Raw genomic sequence first — 23,587 nt, forward strand, 5'->3', positions numbered from 1 at the left:
ATGTGCATCTTCATGTTTCAGCCTATGGGGGAAATATGCATTTTCAGCTGGTGTTTTTTTAAATTTTATGTCTTTTGGTATGACTAAATTTGCATATATATATATATATATATATATATATATATAAACGGTCTGCAAACTCTACGGAATCCATGAGACTTGGGAAAAGTCAATCTGCTGTGGAATCCATAGGTCAGATTCATAGAAATCCAGACTCATTTGGTTCCGTTGCAGAGTTTTCCAACATCCCTCCCCGAACCCTCCCCTGGAAGCAACCGAGAGAGCAATCCTGTGGCCACTAGACACTGTCTGGAGGGCCATAGGATTTTTCAGTTTCTGGAAACTGCGCTCCCCACCCCCTCATAGCCAGCGCGGTTCTCTCTGCACTGGTTATGTCTCCGTGCTTGGAAATGGAGGGGAGACAGGAGAAACGGGGCTGTCCCAGGGACAGGGAGGGGAAGAGACCACGGAAGTACATTATACAGCTTCCTATGCACTGAGCAGCCTCCCCCCCCCTCCTGCTCCGAAGCTCCCTGGCTAGACAGGCAAAAATGCAAAGCAGGGGAGCATAGAGGCGAAGATTGCCTCTGTGCTCCAGCTGCCCTGCAGTGGATAGGCATAATTCCCCGAGTTCAGAGGCTGACAACTATCTCCATAGGATTGTGCCCTATGCTTAGAAAAAGCTTCCCTCTGATGTCAGTGGGAAGGTTTTCCCTAATGTATGTGTGTGTTTTGGGGGGGGGGATTTTCAGGGGGATCACAGTTGGTGAGGGAAGGGTTAACCCTCCCTTCTTGTGCACTTTGCCCCCCTCCCCCCTCCCCCTTCCACATGGCAATTAAGGTTAAAACAAGAAAGCTTCCATTGATGCCAGTAGAAAGCTTGGGGCCTGAACCTTTTAAGTCCCTAATAACGCTTCTGCCCATTAGACGCACAAAATGGAGGTAGGAGGTTACAACAGCTGCCATGTTTCCTGTATTCTTCCTGATGAATATCTGTGTTAGTCATCTATCAACAGAAATCAGTCTGTTGAACAATATCTTTTCAACTAGTTTATAGTTCTTAGGTTTGTTCCTAGACACAGAACTAAAACATAAATGTGTTGGTAAAATATACATGTTGCACAATCCCCCAACCAAATTTGGCACTCCAGAATAGGTAGAAAACTGACACATTGAAAGAACAGCCTACTTCTCAGACTAGGATGAAGGGGAAAGATAACAGTTCATGGCTTAATCACTGGAGCACTGCAGAATGGCCCTAATCTTGGTTGTGGTTCTAGCATCAAGAATGCATTCAATATATGTCAGCAACTGATACAGAGAAAAGTGCCACTGAACTCAATAGGACAATTCTGAGTAGACATTTACAGGATTGCCCTGGGAGGGTCCTACTGTTAATAAACTGAAATACAAAGGTTCAATGAAACAGTGTTTCAACAGACTAATAACATCTAATGAACAGATCTTACTTTTTAGGGTTGTGAAGAACCCCACTGAGAAAATATATGTCATGTAGAAACTCTTTCACTCTGAAATATGTCAGAGATTTCTCTCTCTAGAATCACCAGGAAATTTCACTCCACTTCAGCTAAGCTTTGGTGGCAACTCCAGTCACAGGATTTATTGACTGTGGCTACTACATGGAGAGCTACTTCACCAGCCCTGGACTCCCAAGAGGATATCCAGTCCTGGAGAGAGGCAGTGACATGCACAGCAAATCACCAAACTGAAGCCTGTCAGTGTTTTCCAATGTCTACCTCTAAGCTTGTTCCAACTCGGGTATGTAGCTGAGAGCTTCTTTTCTTGAATGGAAACTTGTATGTACTTCTAGGCACATTTTTCTAAATTTACACATTTTTGCTGCGCATTTTTGAAAAATACACATTTTCTCCCATTAACTAAAGCATATTTGGGCATTTTTTTTCAAATGTATCTATCTTTCAAACACTTTTTTTTGGGGGGGGGTGCACGAATCAGATCATAAACTCATAAATGTGCAGATTTCTAGTCGCAAATTGCATTCGGGTCTGCATTCAGTTCTGGTCGATGTGAATTGGCTAAGCTCATACAAACCCATTGAATTTATTTCATATCCCTAGCAGGAGCCCCCTTCAGAAATTTTGCTAGTCTGATCCAAATTCTTTTGAATTGAATTCCTTAGAAGTGTCTTCCAGCCTGGCAACTTTCCCTGAAATTTTTGCTGTAAGCAAAATCGCAGTTGTACTTTGCATAGGCTTGAGACATTCCAAAGTCTCTATCAATTCGTTCCTCCTATACCTCATTGAGAACACCACAACTATGTTTTGCCAGTGTCTTCTACAATGCGAGAATTTTTCAGAGTAGTTCAGCATAAGAATCATTTATTTGAGGGACCTTCTGACATGCTTTACAGTGAGTTTATTATAGCTTCCTTTATCTACACACAAGATAATAAAAAGAGGCTAAACAGTGATGTCTGCATTCTTCTTTTTCTTTCCTTTTAACAGCAAAGTACTACATTTGATCACTTGGAGGAAGAAAGCTGAGTAGAATAAGAAACCTCAGTAAAAGCCATCTCTGTATGGTTTACTGTGATGCTGTGTGTCTCACCTGCTCCCCCGCCTCGTTCTGTATTGTGTCTAACAGCAGCACTGGCTTTCCAGGATCACACTTTACAACACGTTAGAGAATTTGTCTGGCTTGTTTATGCTCACTAGCAGGAGTCGGTGTTGTTTTGCATTGAACAAGCAGCATTTGATCCCATTTTATTTCCCTTTCTGCCATTTTGCTGCTGGCACCAGGGGTGGTAGGGGGCTAGGATGGGAGGCGAGGGACGTTGTTAGCGGAATCCTGCAAATGCTTGTGAAATGGCAAGATTACAGCTGCCTCGTCAGCACTGGAGGTGGTGTGGTCCTTAAGGGAAGGCAGGCTTTGTAGGGAAGCTTCAGCAGGTTGCGGTGCTCTCAGAAAGAGGCAGGCTGTGTTTGCAGAAGAACGCTCTGTACTCTGTCCAAGCTATTTTTAAAGGCATCTTTCATCCCTGCTTTCATTCTCCTATGACTTGGAGCATTGTTGTTTTTTCAAAAACATAATTGAAGTATACCTAACGTTTCTACCTGTTTATTCGATGCAGGATTAAGTTTCCATTATGGGAATCACATTCCACGGTGTCATGATTTTTTACTTAACTCTGGAACATACATGACAACCGTGCCTACTAAGCTACTACAGCATTGCCTACCTTAACTGACTTGGCCTTCCCATCCTGCTATCATGTAGTGAATTTTTAAATTCTAGAAACACTGATATTTTGAAAGAAAGCTGTTACATTACAGCACAGGTGAAGAACCCTTTTCAGCTGGAGGGCCTCATTCTGTCCTGGATAATCTTCCAGAGGCTGTATGACGTGGGTGGGTGGGGAAAATTTAAAAGTGGGCAGGGCCACCACCAGTCATACACTCTGTTTTCTTTCATCCATACACCTATTCATGTGTGCGTGTGCGCACACGCACACACACACACACACACACACACAGAGTCAAACAATGTGGTATGTTAATGACATATAGCTGATCCCTGTCTTTTTACTCCAGAGTAAGTGTGTGTGGTACCCATTCGGAGCAGGACCACTGCACACTGGCAGGGTAGGGTTAACTTCCCCCTTAGCCATTTATTTCCTGAAATTCCTCCCCACTCCCTGTTTTAAAAAGGAAAACAATTCCATTGGCATCAATGAAGGTTTCCCCCCCCCCTTTTTTATTCTCAACATGGGGTGGGGGCAGAGGTGGGGTTTTGGGAAGTAAATAGCAGTGATCTGTGATCTTAACACCTGGATCAGATCTGCATTCAGTTTGAGGAGTTCTGTAAATGTCTAACTTTTCCTCACAAGAAAATGTTTGAAAAGCCCTACTGCCAAATAGTGTTCTTATCTTTCAGCTCCCATCTTCATTCTTTCTGTCTCAAAATACACTTGTGTGAATACAGCTGACAAAAGGTGAGAGAGCAACAGCACTGGAGACTAGAAGCTTTTATTTAGTTACACAGAACAAGAAATACAGAGCACGTAAAATGTCGCTTCTTATTCCGTTCATCATTAAAAAAATATTGAAAAAAGCTAGTTTTCGAAGTAGCTTATGAATCTATTCACAAGGCACAGGGGGGCGGGGGGAAGGAGAAGGAGAGAGAGAGAGAGAGAGAGAAAGAGAGAGATGTTCCTGGACCTTGATGCCTATCTAGTTTAATCTGTTGCTCTTTAGAAGAAAGGAACAGAAAGGTGACCAGTTTCTCCTACTTACAAAATGATAAGTTCTTGATCATAGAAAGGGCTAAGGACTCACACCCTCTAGAGACAAAGGAAAATATGCAGCAAGTAGAAATATAATGACCGGAGAGTATGGGTGGATTGCCTATCTTTAGCCTTCAAACACCCTTCAGAGAAGAGAAGACTGAACCATCTTAAGGGCTGACCTATATATTTTGTTCAACACGTGGAAGGCAGAAGCAATAGCCATCACGGGACTGCTTCTCTAGGCTACTGATGGTGCTGGATCTCAGAATGCAGATAATTCTGAAAGGCAAGGTGAAGGCTTCTCCCCAAGTCTTGCAGGAGCATCCATTGAGCCAGGAAGCCTTGGGAAGTAGCAACTTTGAGTATGGTTATCAGTAAAAGGCTGTGTATGGATGCCAGATAAAAATGCACATTCATTTCCCATGCTTCCTGATGGCAATGGATGCTAGCTCTGCATGGCTGTGAAAATGCCCAGGTCTTTAAGCCTGAGGCCTCCACTAGACCACTACTACCAGCCACTGCCACTATTCCCACCAAAGAATGTCAAGGAAAAGGAGGACCTCATATAGCAGCTGAAGTGATCGGGAAACAATTCAAATGGCTCCAGAATGTAAGATGCTGGATCAGACCAAGGGTCCATCTAGTCCAGGATTCTGTTCACACAATGGCCATCCAGCTGCCCATGGGAAAACCACAAGCAGGAGATGAGTGCAACAGCACCCTCCTGCCCATGTTTCCCAGCAACTGGTGTACATAGGCATTCTGCCTCTGATACTGGAGGTAGCATAGAGCCATCAGGACTAGTAGCCATTGATAGCCTTCTCCTCCATGAATTTGTCCAATGCCCTTTTACAGCCATCCAAAGTGGTAGCCATCACTACATCTTGTGGAAGTGAATTCCATCGTTTGTCATGTTAGTCTGCTGTTTATGACTGAAGCTCACAAAGAGGTAGCAATGTGTTCATGTGTGTGTGTGTGTGTGTGTGTGTGTTGGCTATGGAATATCTGTAGTTCCAGCCATAGATGAGCTTGGCAGGCAAGCAGGCAGGCAGTAAAGAAGAGCACACAGTCCAGATTCAGTCTCTGAGTCTGAAGTCATTTGCCTACACTGGAGGCAAATGCAAAAGTAGCCAGCAGGGCCTAGGTCAGAGAGCTTTGTTGTTTATTCGTTCAGTCGCTTCCAACTCTTCGTGACTTCACGGACCAGCCCACACCAGAGCTTCCTGTCAGCCGTCGCCACCCCCAGCAATCCCAAGGTTGAGTCCGTCACCTCCAGAATATCATCCATCCATCCTGCCCTTGGTCAGCCCCTCTTCCTTTGGCCTTCCACTTTCCCTAGCATCAGCATCTTCTCCAGGGTATCGTGTCTTCTCATTATGTGGCCAAAGTGCTTCAGTTTTGCCTTTAATATCATTCCCTCAGGTGAGCAGTCTGGCTTTATTTCCTCGAGTATGGACTGGTTTGATCTTCTTGCAGTCCAAGGCACTCTCAGAATTTTCCTCCAGCACCACAGTTCAAAAGCATCTACCTTCCTTCGCTCAGCCTTCCTTATGGTCCAGCTCTCACAGCCATAGGTTACTATGGGGAATACCATTGCTATAACTATGCGGACCTTTGTTGTCAGTGTGATGTTGGAAACAAAGCCCTATGAAGAGAGACTGAAAGAACTGGGCATGTTTAGCCTTGAGAAGAGAAGACTGAGGGGAGATATGATAGCACTCTTCAAGTACTTGAAAGGTTGTCACAGAGAAGAAGGCCAGGATCTCTTCTTGATCATCCCAGAGTGCAGGACACGGAATAATGGGCTCAAGTTACAGGAAGCCAGATTCCGGCTGAACATCAGGAAAAACTTCCTGAGTGTCAGAGCAATACGGCAATGGAACCAATTACCTGGGGAGGTGGTGGGCTCTCCCACACTGGAGGCCTTTAAGACGAGGCTGGACAGCCATTTGTCAGGGATGCTCTGACTTGGATTCCTGCATTGAGCAGGGGGTTGGACTCGATGGCCTTGTAGGCCCCTTCCAACCCTACTATTCTATGATTCTATGTCTCTGCTCTTAACTATTTTATCAAGATTTGTTATTGCTCTCCTCTGGTCAGAGAGCAGGCAATATGACATGTTGCTCCAGCACTGGTCTGAAGCCTCCTGAAAGCTGAAATTTTCCTGCAGCGAGATGTGTGGTAGTCCCTGCCTTCCTGGAAAAGAAGTTTAAAAGACAGTAGTGCTCTTCTTCAGAAGCTTGCCCTCTGGTGGCACTGCTATGGCTCCTGATGCCTCTAGGATTGGCATAATGGTCAAGGCAGGATATCTGGAGCTAAGAGGGTTTCCAGAGAAGAGTCCTAGGCCTCTGGGTGTTGTCAAAGAAAGGAACATTCATAGGAGCAAGGCATAGATAAAGCACTGTCTCATATTGATCCTTCTCCTCTTCATTTTAGGAATTCTCTGCAAGTGGGCTGAACTGGCAGAGAATTCCTAAAATAGTTCTTTCTGAGATCCTAGTTCTTTAGTATTAGTAATTATTTAGTAATAGTTCTTTAACTGCATCCTAGAGTCATAAAGGAACTGGCAGAAGAACTCTCAGAACCGCTGTCTATTCTCTTTGAGAAATCATGGAGGACCGGGGAAGTGCCAGATGACTGGAGGAGGGCTAACGTTGTCCCTATCTTCAAAAAGGGTAAAAAGGAGGAACCTGGGAACTACAGACCAGTCAGTCTGACATCAATCCCTGGGAAAATTCTGGAGCAGATCATAAAGCAATCCATCTGGAAGCACCTTGACAACAATGCCGTGATTACTCGAAGCCAACATGGATTTGTCAAAAACAAGTCCTGCCAGACAAATCTGATCTCATTTTTTGATCAAGTCACCTCCCTTGTAGACCGTGGGAATGCTGTAGACATCATATACCTCGACTTCAGCAAAGCTTTCGACAAAGTGCCCCATGATATCCTGATGAGCAAACTTGCTCGAAGTGGGCTAGATGAAACAACGATCATGTGGATCCACAGTTGGCTACAGAATCGGACTCAAAGAGTGCTTATCAATGGGACCTTCTCAAGCTGGGGAGAGGTAACGAGTGGGGTACCGCAGGGCTCAGTCCTGGGCCCAGTGCTCTTCAACATTTTTATGAATGACTTGGAGGAGGAGGTGCAGGGAATGCTGATCAAATTTGCAGATGACACAAAATTGGGAGGGATAGCTAATACTTTGGAAGACAGAAACAAAATTCAAAGTGATCTGGATAGACTGGAGTGCTGGGCAGAAAACAACAGAATGGCATTTAATAGGGACAAATGCCAAGTTCTGCACCTAGGAAAAAGAAACCAAATGCACAGTTACAAGATGGGGGATACGTGGCTCAACCACACTACGAGCGAGAAGGATCTTGGAATTGTCGTCGATCACAAGCTGAATATGAGCCAACAATGTGATGTGGCTGCAAAAAAGGCAAATGCTATTTTGGGCTGCATTAATAGAAGCATCGCTTCCAAATCCCGGGAAGTACTAGTTCCCCTCTACTCAGCACTGGTTAGGCCTCATCTGGAGTACTGTGTCCAGTTCTGGGCACCACACTTTAAGAAGGATGCAGACAAGCTGGAGAGGGTTCAAAGGAGGGCAACAAAGATGATCAGGGGACTGGAAACAAAGCCCTATGAAGAGAGACTGAAAGAACTGGGCATGTTTAGCCTTGAGAAGAGAAGACTGAGGGGACATATGATAGCACTCTTCAAGTACTTGAAAGGTTGTCACAGAGAAGAAGGCCAGGATCTCTTCTTGATCATCCCAGAGTGCAGGACACGGAATAATGGGCTCAAGTTACAGGAAGCCAGATTCCGGCTGAACATCAGGAAAAACTTCCTGAGTGTCAGAGCAATACGGCAATGGAACCAATTACCTGGGGAGGTGGTGGGCTCTCCCACACTGGAGGCCTTTAAGACGAGGCTGGACAGCCATTTGTCAGGGATGCTCTGACTTGGATTCCTGCATTGAGCAGGGGGTTGGACTCGATGGCCTTGTAGGCCCCTTCCAACCCTACTATTCTATGATTCTATTCTATGAGATGGTCCAGGGAGAGGATCTCCCCCATTCCCAGCGCTTCTTTTCTGGATAAAAATCCAGATGCTGGTACTGATATGTCAATTCTGGCCTGAGCCTGACCCAAACTGAGCCCCAGTTAGCTCACTTTTTGTTTGTCCCAATCCTAACTAGCGGTGGGATATATTACTATCCATTAGGGGAATCAGGAAGAAGGCAATTACCCTCTCGCATATAGCCCCCCTCATGTCCTCAAAACTAGGTCCAGATGACTGGGAAAACCTCTGGAGCAGGTTTCCTGGGTGGCATGGTGGGCTGGGTGCCAGGGGCAGGGAGAAAGTCCTGTTACACTAGCAGACATCTGCTATTGTGATATTGGATTCAAGCTTATGCTCGGAGGATCATTGCTGTAGGCCAGGGCTGGATTGTCTAGAACTGCTCATCACGGATTTTGCCCAAATTTCATGGAGAGTTTATACTGGTCCAATACATTGCTGGCCTCTTTGCTTTCCCTGTCTTCTAACATTGACTGTAAACACTGTGGGAAGAGCCCATGTCATTCATGTACAGTGCCAACAGACCGTACAGCCAGTGTTAAATAAATGTTCCATAGTTAAAGGAATGGCAGTAGTGGCAGTAGCAATAAGAACAGATAAGGCAGAAAACTATAATTAATCATTATTTCATTTGATTTATTCAGTTTCTGTCTAGCTCCATCCCAATGGCTCTCAGTGGCTTACAACAAACAATTAAAATGTATATTACAGAAGAAAAACAACAAGAAGAACAACAACAAAGGCATTGCCTTTCCCATTGGTGTTAGTGTTCTTGCTGGGAGAGAGAGAGAGGAGAGAACTCCCAATAGCCTTTCTTTTAGCTGCTGACTTGGTCAGAGTACCCTTCAGGATTTATTAATTTGTTTGTTTGTTTGTTTTATAAAAAGATGGGCAGCATCCACCTTCAGCTCAACAAACAGTGGGGAACCTCAACATGTACTAGAAAAAAATATTTTATTTACAGACAGAAGCACTCCAAATTGCATAATGTGTTTCAAGTACAGCATACTCTTCCTTACAGGCAATAGTCAAAATGACTTAGGCAATTTGGAATGAAAGCAAACCATTTTTTCTCCTAAACCAACAAAAAGTATTGTGGCACCTTAAAGACTAAGAAATTTATTCTGGCATAAACCTTTTTGGACTATAGCCTACTTCATCAGATTCATTACGGAGAGTTTCAGTTTTTATATAGAGTACATATACTGGTGGTGGGGAAAGAATTGTAAATGGTGAGGTCAGAAGGAAATGAAATGCAGAAGGTGACAACCACATTATTAACAGGGGTCATCCGCAGGACAGTTGTTGCTGATGACACAAACATCCTGGCACTGGGTAACCAATTAATGTATGCAGTGTGATAAGAATCCTTTATCTCTGTTACTTGGCCCAATTGCCCTTCCTCTCATCTCTGAAACCACAGGGCAATATTAGCAAAATAGTAGTCTTATCTGGAGAGAAGTTTAGATATTAGAGAGTAAATTCAGGAGAAATGTGATGGAGGCAGCAGGGAGCAGTTACTCCAGATTAATTAATCTGGAGGGAAAGGCTGTGGTATTGTGTGTATATTCTCTTAGGTTGACTTCATCCTTTAGATCCAGCTGGGTCTGACTTTGTGAGAGCTTCTTTATGCTTCCGCACAAAAGGACTGAATGACTAATGTAGCCTGCCAGAGCTGCCAGTCCATCCTCCTGCTAGCAGACACCCCACTGTTATTGACAGCTGCAATGAGGGACATGCCAGGTGGCAAACCGTACTGCATTTCTGCGTGCCCCCCTTCCCAGGCCACCTTCCTTCCTCTCACCTCTGTGTCACCTGGTTTTTTAAAGGACATTAAGCAAGTTGTATGGAATTAGTAAAATCTGAGCAGGATTACACTGTCTGGATACAGATGTGATGTGGACTAGGGGGCACTCAGCATCTAGTTCTCAGGAAAAGTTAAAAAGCTGTCTAGTATGGCAGGAGGGGAATAAGCAGATAGCACACCACTCTGATGCCAAAAGGGGTTGGCGGGAGCCAGGACTGGAGAGTAAATGCATAATTTAACAGCTGCATTCCTATAACGAACCGAAAATACAGTTCACAGCCCTGATCTCTCATTCCGCAGACTGGCAGGGGGCTGGGAATATTGTGAGTCTGCTCTGCATCCAGCATTTGGGTACATATGGGAAGAAAACTAAAAAAGCATTTCACTTTCTGTTCACACTATTGGCAGTTTCAGAGAGCAGCTTGTAGCCTGGAGACAGAGTGTAGAAAATTTTAGAAAAGTGCTTGAACTCTCTTTCAAAAAAAGTGTGTGTTTGGGGGGGATGATAATACTAAAACAGACATTCAGTGGAGCCTAGTGGCTCCGATGTCAGTGAGGTGGTGAATCCACTCCGGGTTTCAGTCAGAACTCTAAAGGAGCTATCCAAAGTGCTTTGCACTGATTCACTGCCCCACTGGCATCAGTGCCACCAGCCTCCACCGCAGTCAATGACACATTTTGGGAGGACTGGCCTGATCGCTGTATTACATAAAATGAACATCTTAAGAGTAATAGATAGTAACCATTACTTTTCTCTTCTATGGGTCATGGATATAAAGTGGAAAATGGCATGATGTGTGTTCAAATTGCTCCAATCCTAAGCTTACATAACTGAGCCTGTTAATTAACAATGCAAATACTTAAAGAGGTATGGTGAATGGACAGTAAGTTGAACTGAGAGCTGACAAATTTGAGTTCACGTGTCATATCTTGTGTGGGCACCACTTATTGGGCAAATTGTTGTCACCTTAATTAGGAACATAAGAAGAGCCATGCTGAATCAGACCAAGGGTCCATCTAGTCCAGCATTGTGTTCACACAGTGGCCAACCAGCTGCCCATGGGAAACCCACAAGCAGGACATGAGTGCAACAGCACCCTCCCACCCAAGTTCCCCAGCAACTGGTGTACATAGGCACACTGCCTCTGATACTGGAGGTAGCACATAGCCATCAGGGCTAGTAGCCATTGATAGCCTTCTCCTCCATGAATTTGTCCAGCGCCCTTTTAAAGCCATCCAAATTGGTGGCCATTACTTCATCTTCTGGTAGCAAATTCCATAGTTTAACTAAGTGCTGTTGTAAAGAAGTATCTCCTTTTATCTGTCCTGAATCTTCCACCAATCAGCTTCATGGGATGGCCCAGGGTTCTAGTATTGTGAGAGAGGGAGACAACATTCTCCCTATCCACATTCTCCCCACCATGTGTAATTTTGTAGACCTCTATCATGTCTTCCCTTACCCTCCTTTTTTTCCAAGCCAAACAATCCCAGCCGTTGTAACCTTCTCTTATAGGGGAGATGCTCCAGCCCCTTGATCATTTTAGTTGTCCTTTTCTGCACTGTTTCCAGCTCTACAGTATCTTTTTTTTTAGGTCTGGTGACCAGAACTGTACACAGTATTCCAAGTGTGGTCACACCACAGATTTGTATGAAGGCAGTATGATATCGGCAGGTTTATTCTCAATTCCTTTTCTAATTTAGGGCTGTGCACGGACCCCCTGATTTGCTTCAGAGGCCGATTCAGAACTTCTGAATTAGCCCTGATTTGCTTTGGACTGATTTGGACCTGATCTGGTTCTCTTTGGATTCGGATCTGAATTGAGATTGGATATCTGCATTATTTGGATTTTACATTTCCCTATTAACTTACATTGGAAAATAGAAATGACCATAACTTTTTCAGTTTTTATGACAAATACATGCAATGTGGGGAACTGGCAGCCCCAATGGAGCTAACCAAACTTGCCAAATTCAGACAGTTTGGCCCAGCAGTTTTTGCGCTAGCCATGCATAAAATTTCCTTTTCTCAGAAACTAAAACAAAAGGTAAAAAACTGTCAGCCACACAGGCAATTAGAGATCCTAATCAAAAGCTGTTTAAGGTGACAATTGTGAGGTCACTATCCCTAATGTCTGGTATAGGTTTGTTTGGTTTTTTTAAGTGCAAAAGTACTTTCCTGAATCTGCCACTGACCTGAGGTTCTCATTAAGGGAAGAAAGAAAACTTACTCAGTGGGGCTTATTTATTAATTGCACTGCTGCAATTTCTCTACTCCATACAGTTTCATAATCCCCCCCCCCGTTTATTTCCCTTTCTTCTAAATTAAATAGCCCAAACATTAAAGCCTTTTATAGAGGCATTGTTCCAGCCCCCTGATCATTTTGGTAGCCCTTTTCCCCAGGAAGAACAAGATGAAGCAGACATTAAAAAATACATATAGCCTAGCCTGATCATATTCATCTAATTTGTTGTACACAAGGGAAAACAAGCGACAGGCAAAATGTCTTGGAAAATCAGCAGAGGTGATGATGCTTCATATTATGTGTATTGTGTACTGCTTTGCCCCACAGTATATATTGGACCATGTATTAGTGTACTGTTTGCTTCTGCGCAGTAATATGTAAGGTGCACGCACACAGCACACACACATACACACACACACAAGACCAAAAGAAAAGCAGAAACAGAAAGAAAAAACTACCTACAAGCTAAGGGATGTGGGGAAGGGAAATAACACTAAAGCCTAATGGAAGAGAAAAGTGGTTGGGGGTTTTTGTATTCTTTGATTTTTAATAAGAATATAGAGAGTTGAAAAATGGAAAGGGAAGGAACAGTAATTGAAAAGGGTGGGGAGCCAAAGACCAAACAGTACAAAGCAAGGCAACAAACTGCTGGGCTAAAAGTTCAGCCCTATTAGCACCTAGAGATGTCACTTTCCAAGGCTCAGTTCCCTCCTCCCAACTCCTCTTCTCCCCTTCCCTTCTCTAGCAAGTTGTTACATTTGCTGAGGCAGGCTGTCTGGGCTTCAGAATTGTCCGAAGCAATCCAAAGCGCTTTGGATTTCTCTGACCTGGTTCAGACCACTCCAGACTCACTATGGATTTGGACCGAAGCAGTCCAAATCACCCCAATTCACTTCGGAATTTGGGATTCGGACCGATGTGGTGCACAGCCGTATTCTAATTATGCTTAACACGGATTTTTTTACAGTGGCCACACACTGGGTTGACATTTTGATTGAGTTGTCCACCACAACTTCAAGACCTCTTTCTTGGTTGGTCACAGACAGCTAGCTCAGATCTCATCAGGTTATACTTGAAGTTGGGAATTTTTGCCCCAACGTGCATCACTTTACACTTGCTTACACTGAACTGCATTTGTCATTTAGATGTCCATTCTCTGAGTGTGGAGAGATCCTTTTGGAACTCCTCACAATCCTTTTTATTTTAACTAGGGATGTACCGACTGTGTAAAATCCATCTGTGTTTTGCAGATTGTCAGGTACCTTTTGTTCCATTGTCCACTCACAGACAGATGCGATTTTTTTTGGTCATGCGGAAAAATACATTCATAAAATATACTTTATGAAAGCGTTGAAAAGTATTGGTCCCAAAACAGGCCCCTGTGGGACCCCACTATTTACTTCCCTCCATTGGGAGAATTTACCATTTATTCCCACTCTTTGCTTTCTGTTCTTTAACCAGTTACTGATCCATAAGAGGATGTCTCCTCTTATTCCATGACTGCTAAGTTTGCTCAGGAGTCTTTGGTGAGGGATTTTGTCAAAAGCCTTTTGGAAGTCCAAGTATACAGTGCCTACTGGATCACCCCTTTCTGCATGTTTATTGACACTCTCAAAGAACTCTAAAAGTTTAGTAAGATAGGACTTACCTTTGTGAAAGCCATTTTGATTCTTTTTCAGCAGGGCTTCTCTTTCTATATGCTTAGTAATGTTTTCTTTAATAATGCTTTCTACCAATATACCTGGAACAGACATTAGGCTAAGGCCTATAATTTCCTGGATCCTCCTGGGATCCCTTTTTTAAAAATTAGTGTTACATTAGCCGTCTTCCAGTAGAGAGGCTGATCTTAGGTACATCTTGTATGTTTTGGATAGAAGATCAGCAATTTCATATGTGAGTTCTTTAAGAACTCTAGGATGGATACCGGCTGGGCCTAATGATTTATTTACTTTCAATTTATCAGTAAGTTTGAGAACTTCATTTTTGTCACCACTATTTGCCTCAGTTCCTCAGACTTCCTTCCTGAAAACATCAGTTCAGGCACAGGTATCTGTCCTATGTCTTCTCCAGTGAAAACGAATGAAAATTCATTCCGCTTCTCTGCAATCTCCTTATCCTCTTGTAGTACTCCTTTAACTCCATTGTCATCCAGCAGTTCAACTACCTCCCTAGTTGGTTTCCTGCTTCTGATATATTCAAACATTTCTTTATTGTTGACCTTGATATTGTTAGTGATATGCTCTTCTATATTCTTTTTTGCATCTCTTATTGTCTGCTTGCATCGCCTTTGTACAAGCTTGTGCTCCCTTTTGTTTTCCTCACTTGGGCAAGACTTCTATTTTCAAAAGGAAGCCCTCTTTTCTCTAATAGCTTCCTTGATGCTGCTCATTAGCCATGCCAGTGACCTCTTGGACTCTGCGCTACCTTTACTAACCAATGGTATACATTTTAGCTGAGCTTCTATTATTGTGGTTTTGAGTAACCTCCAAGCATTTTGAAGGGATTTGACCTTCTTGTCACCCCCTTTCAACTTCCTTTTTACCAATTCCCTCATTTTAGAGAAGTTTCCTCTTTTGAAGTCAAGTGTGACTGTGTTGGACTTCTTGGGCAACTTTCCACTTAAATATATATTAAATCTGATAGCACTGTGGTCACTGTTTCCAGGTGGTTCAATCACATTTACATCTTGTACTGGGTCCTGAGCAACACCAGGTAGGATGAAATCCGGGGTTGCCTCCTCTGTGGTCAGTTCCATGACCAACTGTTCTAGGGCATAGTCATTTGGGACACCAAGAAATTTGACCTCCTTTTCATGACTGGAATATGCAGCCATCCAGTCACTGTAGAGGTAATTGAAGTCACACATTATTACAACACTTCCTCATTTGAAGGCCTCCCTGATTTCATTTTCTAACCCAAGGTCACCCTGAGCATTCTGGTTTGGGGGATGATAGCACATTCCTAGCACTAAATTAGTTTTGGAGCCTGCCACAGAATGCTTCTGTGGAAGAGTCTACCCTAGGTGTTCTAGTCTGCTCAGCACTATGCCCTCTTTGATGTACAGAGCAAAACTTCCCCCAGTACGCCCTTCCCTGGCTTTCCTTTGAAGTTTATTCCCAGAGATGACCATGTTTCACTGGTCCTCTCTGTTCTACCAGATTTCTGTAATCCCCACTGTATCCAGGTTCTCCTTTAAAACCAAATCCCCAACTCTCCCATTTTGGCTCAGAGGCCTCAAGCATTTGCTTAAAAGCACCTATACATGGTATCCCTCCCCAGATGTCTCCGGTGTGTGCATCTTTTGTTATGGCACTTTGGCTTCTTTGATTGGCTATCATGTTCTGCCATATACGCATAGCCTATTTCCTCCCCTTCTACATTTGGGCAATTGAAAATATTTCATTTTCATTCCCTTGGGATGATATAACCTGAACCAGATGCTTCTCAGCTCCTGTTCCGCCTAGGGTTTAGTTTAAAACCTGCCCTGCCCCCTTTTTTATGTTTAGCGACAGTAGTCTGGTTTCATTTTAGTTCCATATCAATAAAATGGGGATTTTACTGATAAGGGAGAATTGTGCAAGCAGATACAAAAATGTTTGGAAAAGAATCTGGCAAATTAAAATATACTCTTAAGGATGAGCAACTGCAGTAGGTTTCAGTGTGAATGTGACTATGCCTTGGGAAAAGTTTGTGTGCTTGACACAAACTCCACACCGGAGGGACTTCTTGGATACCAACATCTCCTTTTGTCATCCCATGCAGGTGTTTTATAGAAGACAAAAGCTCCAAGGTGGCATGGTTAAATCGTTCTGGCATCATTTTTGCTGGTCAGGACAAGTGGTCCCTGGATCCCCGAGTAGAACTCCAGCAACTTTCTCTTCTGGAATACAGCCTTCGGATCCAGAAAGTGGATGTCTACGATGAGGGGTCATATACATGCTCAGTGCAAACTTTGCATCATCCCAAGACTTCCCAGGTTTATTTGATTGTTCAAGGTAAGAAATCATGGCTGGAAGTGGCAGGAGGTGGGTGGATTTAGGAAACATAACTAGGACTGTGTTGTTGTCCATGTTCATATGACCTTCAGATGCTGAAAATTAATAATAGTAGATGCTTGCTGCTATCATGCCTGACTTGTGAACTTATTGTACCATCTGATTCCCTGCTGTCAAACAGGTTGGATCCAGATGTACAGTGCAATCCTATACATGTCTACTCAGAAGTAAGTCCCATTTTGCTCAGTGGCACTTACTCCCATAGGATTGCAACCTACATTAGTTGAACCTAGATCCCATTGAAACGGATGCGTAAAGTTAATCATGATTAAGTTGATTTATTTCAATGGAAACTAAATTCAACTAACTTAATGCTGAGCTAAAGAAACTGTGGATCTCAGCCAGGATTTAAATTCTTAACTGTAAAACATGATTATCTAATTTCAGGTCTTTACTTTGTTGATAGTGAGTTAGTGATAAACCACTCAGCCATTTTTTGTCATACACCACCAACAATAAAGGCTTAAGAAAGTAAGAGGCTGCACTCCAGCCGTAGAAAAATGTAAAGATCAACCAGATTGCTTTTTTCAAAGTTATATAGCACTCAAAGGAATTCTTCGATATTTATTTATTTATTTAAAATATTTCTTGGCCGCCTTTCAGGGCAGAAGCCCTCCTAACGCGGCTTACAACAATAAAATTCAAATCGATACCCAAATCTCCTTTCTCAACCCAAGCATTACCAGATTTTTAAAAGCCATTTCAGGGCTCTGGAAATAGAATGGTTGATAAGCCCTAAATGTATATGTGTTTGGAACTGGGGTGTCTTTCAGCATAGATCTGAGGTCCATCAAAATTGGGTTCTATCTCCATTGAAAGATAGCTGTATACTTTAGCCTCTTGGGAATTTGTCAGTGAGGTCAGTGTTGACTGGAGGCAATGATACAAATATCTCTCTTTGTTCCCCAGTGTAATGCTATATTGATCACACATTTTCTTCTCTGTGACCTTGGGTAGTCAGATGTGACTGACAGAAATGACAGTAGTTTTTAGATAATGACTGAAGCGAGGCAGTTTGACGATATTGGTTTTATGCAACTAATTCATTCATTCATTTTGATTTTAGAATGTCAAGTGTAAAAATAACACCTATCCCAACCTTTCATCCATTCTTGACAATAATCTAAAAGTATAATCTGTTTAGGGAGGGGGCATAGCTCAGGAGTAGAACACATGTTTTGCATGGAGGAGGTCCCAGATTCAATCCCTGGCATCTCTCCAGTTAGAAGGATCAGGTGCCAATGATGCAAAAGACCTCTGCCTGAAGCCCTGGAGAGCCACTGCTAGGAGAGTAGAGACTACCAGGCTAACTGAACAACCAGTCCAAGGCAACTTTGTTCCAAAAGCTCTCTGCCAAATTTTTTTTTAATCCAACAGCTTCTCGCCACTCAATAGGATGAAGTTCAAAATCTGAAACCCTATCTCATCCCGTTCAACAGCCTCCACCTATTACACAGAGGCCCATTCCGCATGATCACGGCTGGGGAAATAAGCCACAGTGGCTTATTTCCCCTCTCTTCATGTGCTAATCGCATCCTAGGCAGATTAGCATAATTACCCTCTGCAGTATGGCTTGCCATATCATGGAAAACACACCAGGGTGGCTTGTTGCCACAGGTAACAAGCCATCTAGAAACCTACAACAGCCCATGGGTTCTACTGGCTTCTTACTCATGGCAACAAGCCACCCTGGCCAGGTTCACATGACACAACAGGCCATACTGCCGAAGGTAATTATGCTAATCCCCCCAGCATGTGACCGGCACATGCGGGGAGAGGAAATAAGCCACCGTGGCTTATTAACCACCTTGCAATCATGCAGACCAGGTTGATGTGTCAAACCCAACAACAGGCTGCGTAATGTGGTTGGGAAGGGGCCGTAGCTCAGTGTTGTAGAACATGCTTTACATGGATATGGTTCAGTCTTTGGAGTCTCCAGTTAAAGTCTTTCTCATTACCAGAGCTGCAAAAGGCCTCTCCCTGAGTTCTTAGAGCAGCCTTCCCCAGCCAGATGCCCTCCAGGTCTTTTGGACTGCAACTCCCATCATTCCCAGCCAGCAGGATATGCCAGTGGTTGAACTGTATGTCCTAGTCTAGGGCAGCCTTCCCCAACCTGAGGCCCTCTGGATATTTGGGACTACAACTCCCAGCATTCATGACCATTGGCCATGCTGGCCAGGGCTGATGGGAATTAAAGGCCAAAACATCTGGAAGGCATCAGACTGGGGAAGGCTGAGCTAGGGCCTGTTCATATGAGATTTGGTGGGCAGCACATTTCATTTCTTTAAAAGCATGAGGAAGAGGACATGTGTCGAATTCAGAGCCCTCTTATGGAGAACGTCCTTACTGCAGTTGCCCTTTCATTATCTTGCACTGCTGCTCACCACAACAGGGACAACATGAGAGATGAAAATGTTTTCACACACGGGGCCTATTCCAGAAGACAGGAACTATTGCAAAATCCCTCCAACAGCCCTCCGTGCTTTCATTCTTCCACAGACCTTACAAACAGGGGGAGACACCAAAGCCTGGGAATAAGTGAAAGGGGACTGTAGGTGGCTATGAGTGATTTGGCGGGGTGGGGGGAGCAACATTTTTTCTCAGTGGGTCCTCTTCTCTCAAACCACTTACTGAAGATCTAGACTTCTACCCAAAGATGATATATTTGTTGAAAATACAGACAATGTATGCAATGTATGAAGAACAGCAGTGAGGAGCTATTTTGCCAGGATCAGACATTTGGGGAAGAAGCTGCCATTCAGAGTCCAAATCAGTAGTAAGTAAGTACTAGAGCAGTGTCCTTAACACCAGGAGTATCAATCATGGCACCAGGAGTATGCAGCTCAATCTTCCGTTTCTAAATCAGCTTAGGGAAAGCCCCACACAGAGTGCATACAAGAGTTTTTATTAGGGATGGATGGATCATCCTGCCCCTGCCCCGCACAGCACTCGCTGAATCCTCAGCACTTACCCAACCCACATGAGCGGCACAGGGTGAGCTGTTGGGTGGTTCATGGGGTGCTTGGCAGTGGTGCACAGGCATCCACTACCTCCTTGAGTGCCATTTGCCACTCAAATGGCTGCTTGTATTTCATCTATGCAAATGGGGGCCTTAAAGGCGCAATGTCCACAACATCACAGTTGCAGACATTGGACTACAACATTGGGGAGTGAGCTGGCTTCGAGCCCCAACTGGACGCCCGCACCATCCCTAATTGTTATCAGTTAAAATAAAGAGAGCAGAAGAAGAAAAGAGTGACAACTCCCTAAGCAAGCAGAGATGGAAAAGAACTCCTTTGGTGGTTGTTTTTATTGCCATCATAATCGCCATCCTTGAATCACTCCAAAGAGCAAATTTTGTCTGGCCCTGTTGTTGTCCAGCTAACATGAGTCCTCCAGGGGGGCATTCCCATGCTGGACACACCATAGAGATCAAGTAAGCAACTACCTGAATGCCAAAATTCCAGGGGTGCCTGCCTCAGCTATGTAGGAGCTACTCTAGGGATGTACGAAAGTCACTTACCTGTTCGCAGCTTGGCTTCGCGGTGGGGGGGAGGCGCTTCGCTTTTCCCCCCAAAGTTCAAGCGAAGGGGGGGAGGCTTCCCGCCTCGCCTGGCCGAAATTCAGGCCGGGGAGAAGCGCCCCGTCTCCCCGGCCGCGAAACAAAAAGTTAAAAAAAAAAGACCCCGTGATAGGCTACGTAACGATTTACGTAGCCTATCACGGCTAGATTTCCAAAGTCAGCCGTGATAGGCTACGTAAATCGTCACGTAGCCTATCACGGGTGTGTGTTTTTTTTTTACTTTAGTTTTTTTTTTTTGCAATGGCGGTGGCGGCAGCCGGTCGGGAGACCGGCCGCTGCCCCCGCCCGTGACGAACCGCCGCCGAACCGCCACCAGGACCCGCCGCCGGGAGGGACATTCGCCAAAGGTAAGTCCCGTCCCGGGGGGGCGGAGAATTTCACTACTGATTTTGGGGGGCCGAATGCGTTGGCGCTTGGCCCCCCGAAGATTCGGGGAGAAATTCTCTGCCATCCCTAGCTACTACCTGCACTTTTGGAGGAGATGCACAGAGGCAGCGGTAGCTTCTTGGTTGGATAATAACTTCTGCATTCTAGGGCACATAATCAATGGCTTTCTGATCTCTGTTGGCCATCCAAGGAAGAGATACATGGGAGGATGTAAAGAAAGGACAGATGTAAAACATAAAAATGAAGGAACAGTGTCCCAGTCAGGTCTTGGTTGTTAATGTTATACTGGTCAGGAAATGATAAGACAGAAAGAGTAGGGCAACACTGTAATTCATCTGGGGTAACAAAAAAGGAAAACAAACGATTTTGCTCAAAAAGAAAAAAAATGGTCTTCTTGCTGCTATACATGTTGAGCTAAATGTTGGAGTCTGCAACTCTTTGCATTTTTACTGAGGAATAAGTCTCACTGAATACAGTGGGACTTACCTTTGCATAAACATGGATCGGATTGTGTTGCCTTTGACTTACTGGGTCTTCAAAACCAACCAGTAGACAAAACATCTAAATGAGGGAAAGCTCGTTCAAAATTGAAATGCCTGCTAAAATATTAATTATTGATAGCTGATTTTACACTACAACATGTGGACAGTTGACAAAGTAGGTGGAGTTTTGTCATGAAGCATGCATTGTGGATGGTAGTACAGTCACATGACCAGGCCTCTGCACATCATGGCATCCAAATTATTTATAGGCTCTTCATTCTGTTAATTGAAAGACTGAGAATTTATTAACCAGCAAGGGTTTTTTCCTCTGCCATATCATTCATTTTCATATTATTTCCCTTAATTTTCCCTGTTTTAAAATTATGATAGAAAGGGAATATTTCCATTTCAGATTATGGGAACCTCATCTGGTAATGATCTTAATAAGGCAGCTCATACACCATTCCTCCAGAAACACTTCTGTTCACAAGATTTTGGTAAAGCACACAGAATGGATATTTGGGTAGTGGAACAAGCCAGTGGCTGTAGGCTGACATACAATGTGCTGTTTTATATGATTTTTTAAAAAAAAAAATCACAATAAATACTTTAAACGTTTATTTTATGTTTGAACTTCGGATTTCATTGTTTTATATTCTGTCCTGTAAGCTGCCCCAAAGTTAGGAGACATTTATATGGGGAAGGCCAAACCTCAGAGACAATGCATGCTAGGCATGCAAAAGGTTCCAGGTTCAGTTCAAGAGGTCCCAGGTCCCTGGCATCTCTAGGTAGGTCTGGGAAAGACCCCTGTCTGGAACCATGGAAGCCACTGCCACATAGTGTTGAAAATGCTGTGTAGGGATGTGCGAATCAGCAAAACCTGAGTTCCCCAAATTCTATCTCAAAGCTCGTTCCAACTCTAGTCCATACCAGATTGCAAGCTTCTTCTTTTTTTCTTTTCACATGAAAATCCATGCACATTTTCATGTGTATTTTTCCAAATGTATACATCAATTTTGCACATCTTTGAAATGTGTGCATTCTTCTCCCAGTGATTAAAGGGAGGTCGTGGGCTCTCCCACACTGGAGGCGTTCAAGACGAGGTTGGACAGCCATCTGTCAGGGATGCTCTGACTTGGATTCCTGCATTAAGCAGGGGGTTGGACTCGATGGTCTTATAGGCCCCTTCCAACCTTACTATTCTATGATTCCATGAAAGCGTATTTTTTGTGTGCGTTTTTCAAATGTACACCTTTGTTTCCTGCACATTTTTCAAATGTACACGTGCTGTCAAGTGCATTTTTGGGGTCTGAAAATCAAATTGAAAGCTCGGAAATGTATGGACTTCAACTACAGATTGGGTCCAAGTCCATGTTTGGTCCAGAAGGTGAGAACTAGGTAAATCCCGATCAAAAACAAACTGAAATGAATTTCTCATACATCCCTAATACTGAGCTAGACGGAACAATAGTTGACTTGGTATAAAGCAGTTTCCTATATTCTCATGAGATATAAATATTTAAATAAATAATAAAATATGTGATCAAGGATTGAGCAAAATTTATAGATGTGCTTGAGATAGCCATGACTGGAAAACTAGCAGTGTGCTGCTGATCCATAGTGAAGTGGAGGCCAATTCAAATGATGAGCCTGAAACAAGGGATGTACGGATTCCATCTGTGTTTCTCATTGTCTCAAAAGACAATGTCTTTTGTTCCATTGTCCACTCATTGATGGGATGGCAATTTTTTTTAGGGATGTACAAGAATTTCATCCCTGTTTGCAAATGTGGTAAAGTAAAAAAAAAAAATGGCCCACAAGTCCACAGAATCCTTCTACTCAGAAAAAGCCTGTCTGTTGCGGAATCCGCAGGCTGGACTCATAGAAATCCAAACGCGCTTGAGTCCATTGCAGATTTCTCCAACATCCCTGGCTGAAACAGCATTTATTAAGTATTTCAGCCTATCCTTGAACAATTTTGTTCCTGTTTGCACTGATTTTATCCTTGATTCCTAATTTGCAATAGCGCTTCCATACAGCAAAGCTAATTTGTGATAGCTGCTGCTAACATGTGATAAATGTATGGATTTTATTCCTTAGTCAAACCTGTGATATGTACAGAGCTTCCTTTCTGTATTCTTCTTGACATCCTAGCTTTTGGACTTCTCTGCTTTGCCAGATTTCATTGTAACTTTATTAAAAGGAAACAATAATTGGCAATGCAAGATATGCTGAGACTGAAGTGCCATAAAAGGGAGACGAATTTGAAATGAGAGAGTGAAACAAGATTTTTTTTTTCAGCAGGCTTTCAGTCATACCTCAGCTGCAGCAGACCTGGCCTATAGAAGCTTTTCACCATCAAAGTTTCCTTTGAACACATGTGAATAATGCTTTTTGTGAAGGCTGCTCTACTAATTGCAGAGATAAAATTACCATTAGAAAAGATTATATAGATTTTTTCCCCCATCTAACTAGTCTTCGCAGGTTGGAGACCTTATGCCCTTGACTCTCTCCACATCCAACAGGATGCTTAAGGATTCCATATAAAAAGCAAAGGAAGCTTTGTTAATTTATAAGAAAAAAATCCAAAATCTACAGTTCAGCAACACTTTTATTAGGACTAACCAAAATGTCACAAACAACAAGTGAGCAAGCTTTTGAGTTCTCCAGA

At 43.5% G+C, this 23,587-nt stretch overlaps 1 protein-coding gene across 1 annotated transcript in view; it reads left to right on the plus strand.

Moving 5' to 3' along the window:
* Nucleotides 1-23,587, plus strand: part of LSAMP (limbic system associated membrane protein) — a 725,808-nt gene that overhangs the window by 331,766 nt on the left and 370,455 nt on the right. Inside the window, exon 2 of the mRNA XM_084843046.1 lies at nucleotides 16,172-16,404. Within this exon, the coding sequence (XP_084699172.1) occupies nucleotides 16,172-16,404 (233 nt within the window). The remainder of the gene's footprint in view (nucleotides 1-16,171; nucleotides 16,405-23,587) is intronic.

Source organism: Heloderma suspectum, chromosome 3, assembly GCF_057233095.1.
Source record: "Heloderma suspectum isolate Gila_16-S chromosome 3, 16-S_ref, whole genome shotgun sequence".
Lineage (NCBI taxonomy): Eukaryota > Metazoa > Chordata > Lepidosauria > Squamata > Helodermatidae > Heloderma > Heloderma suspectum.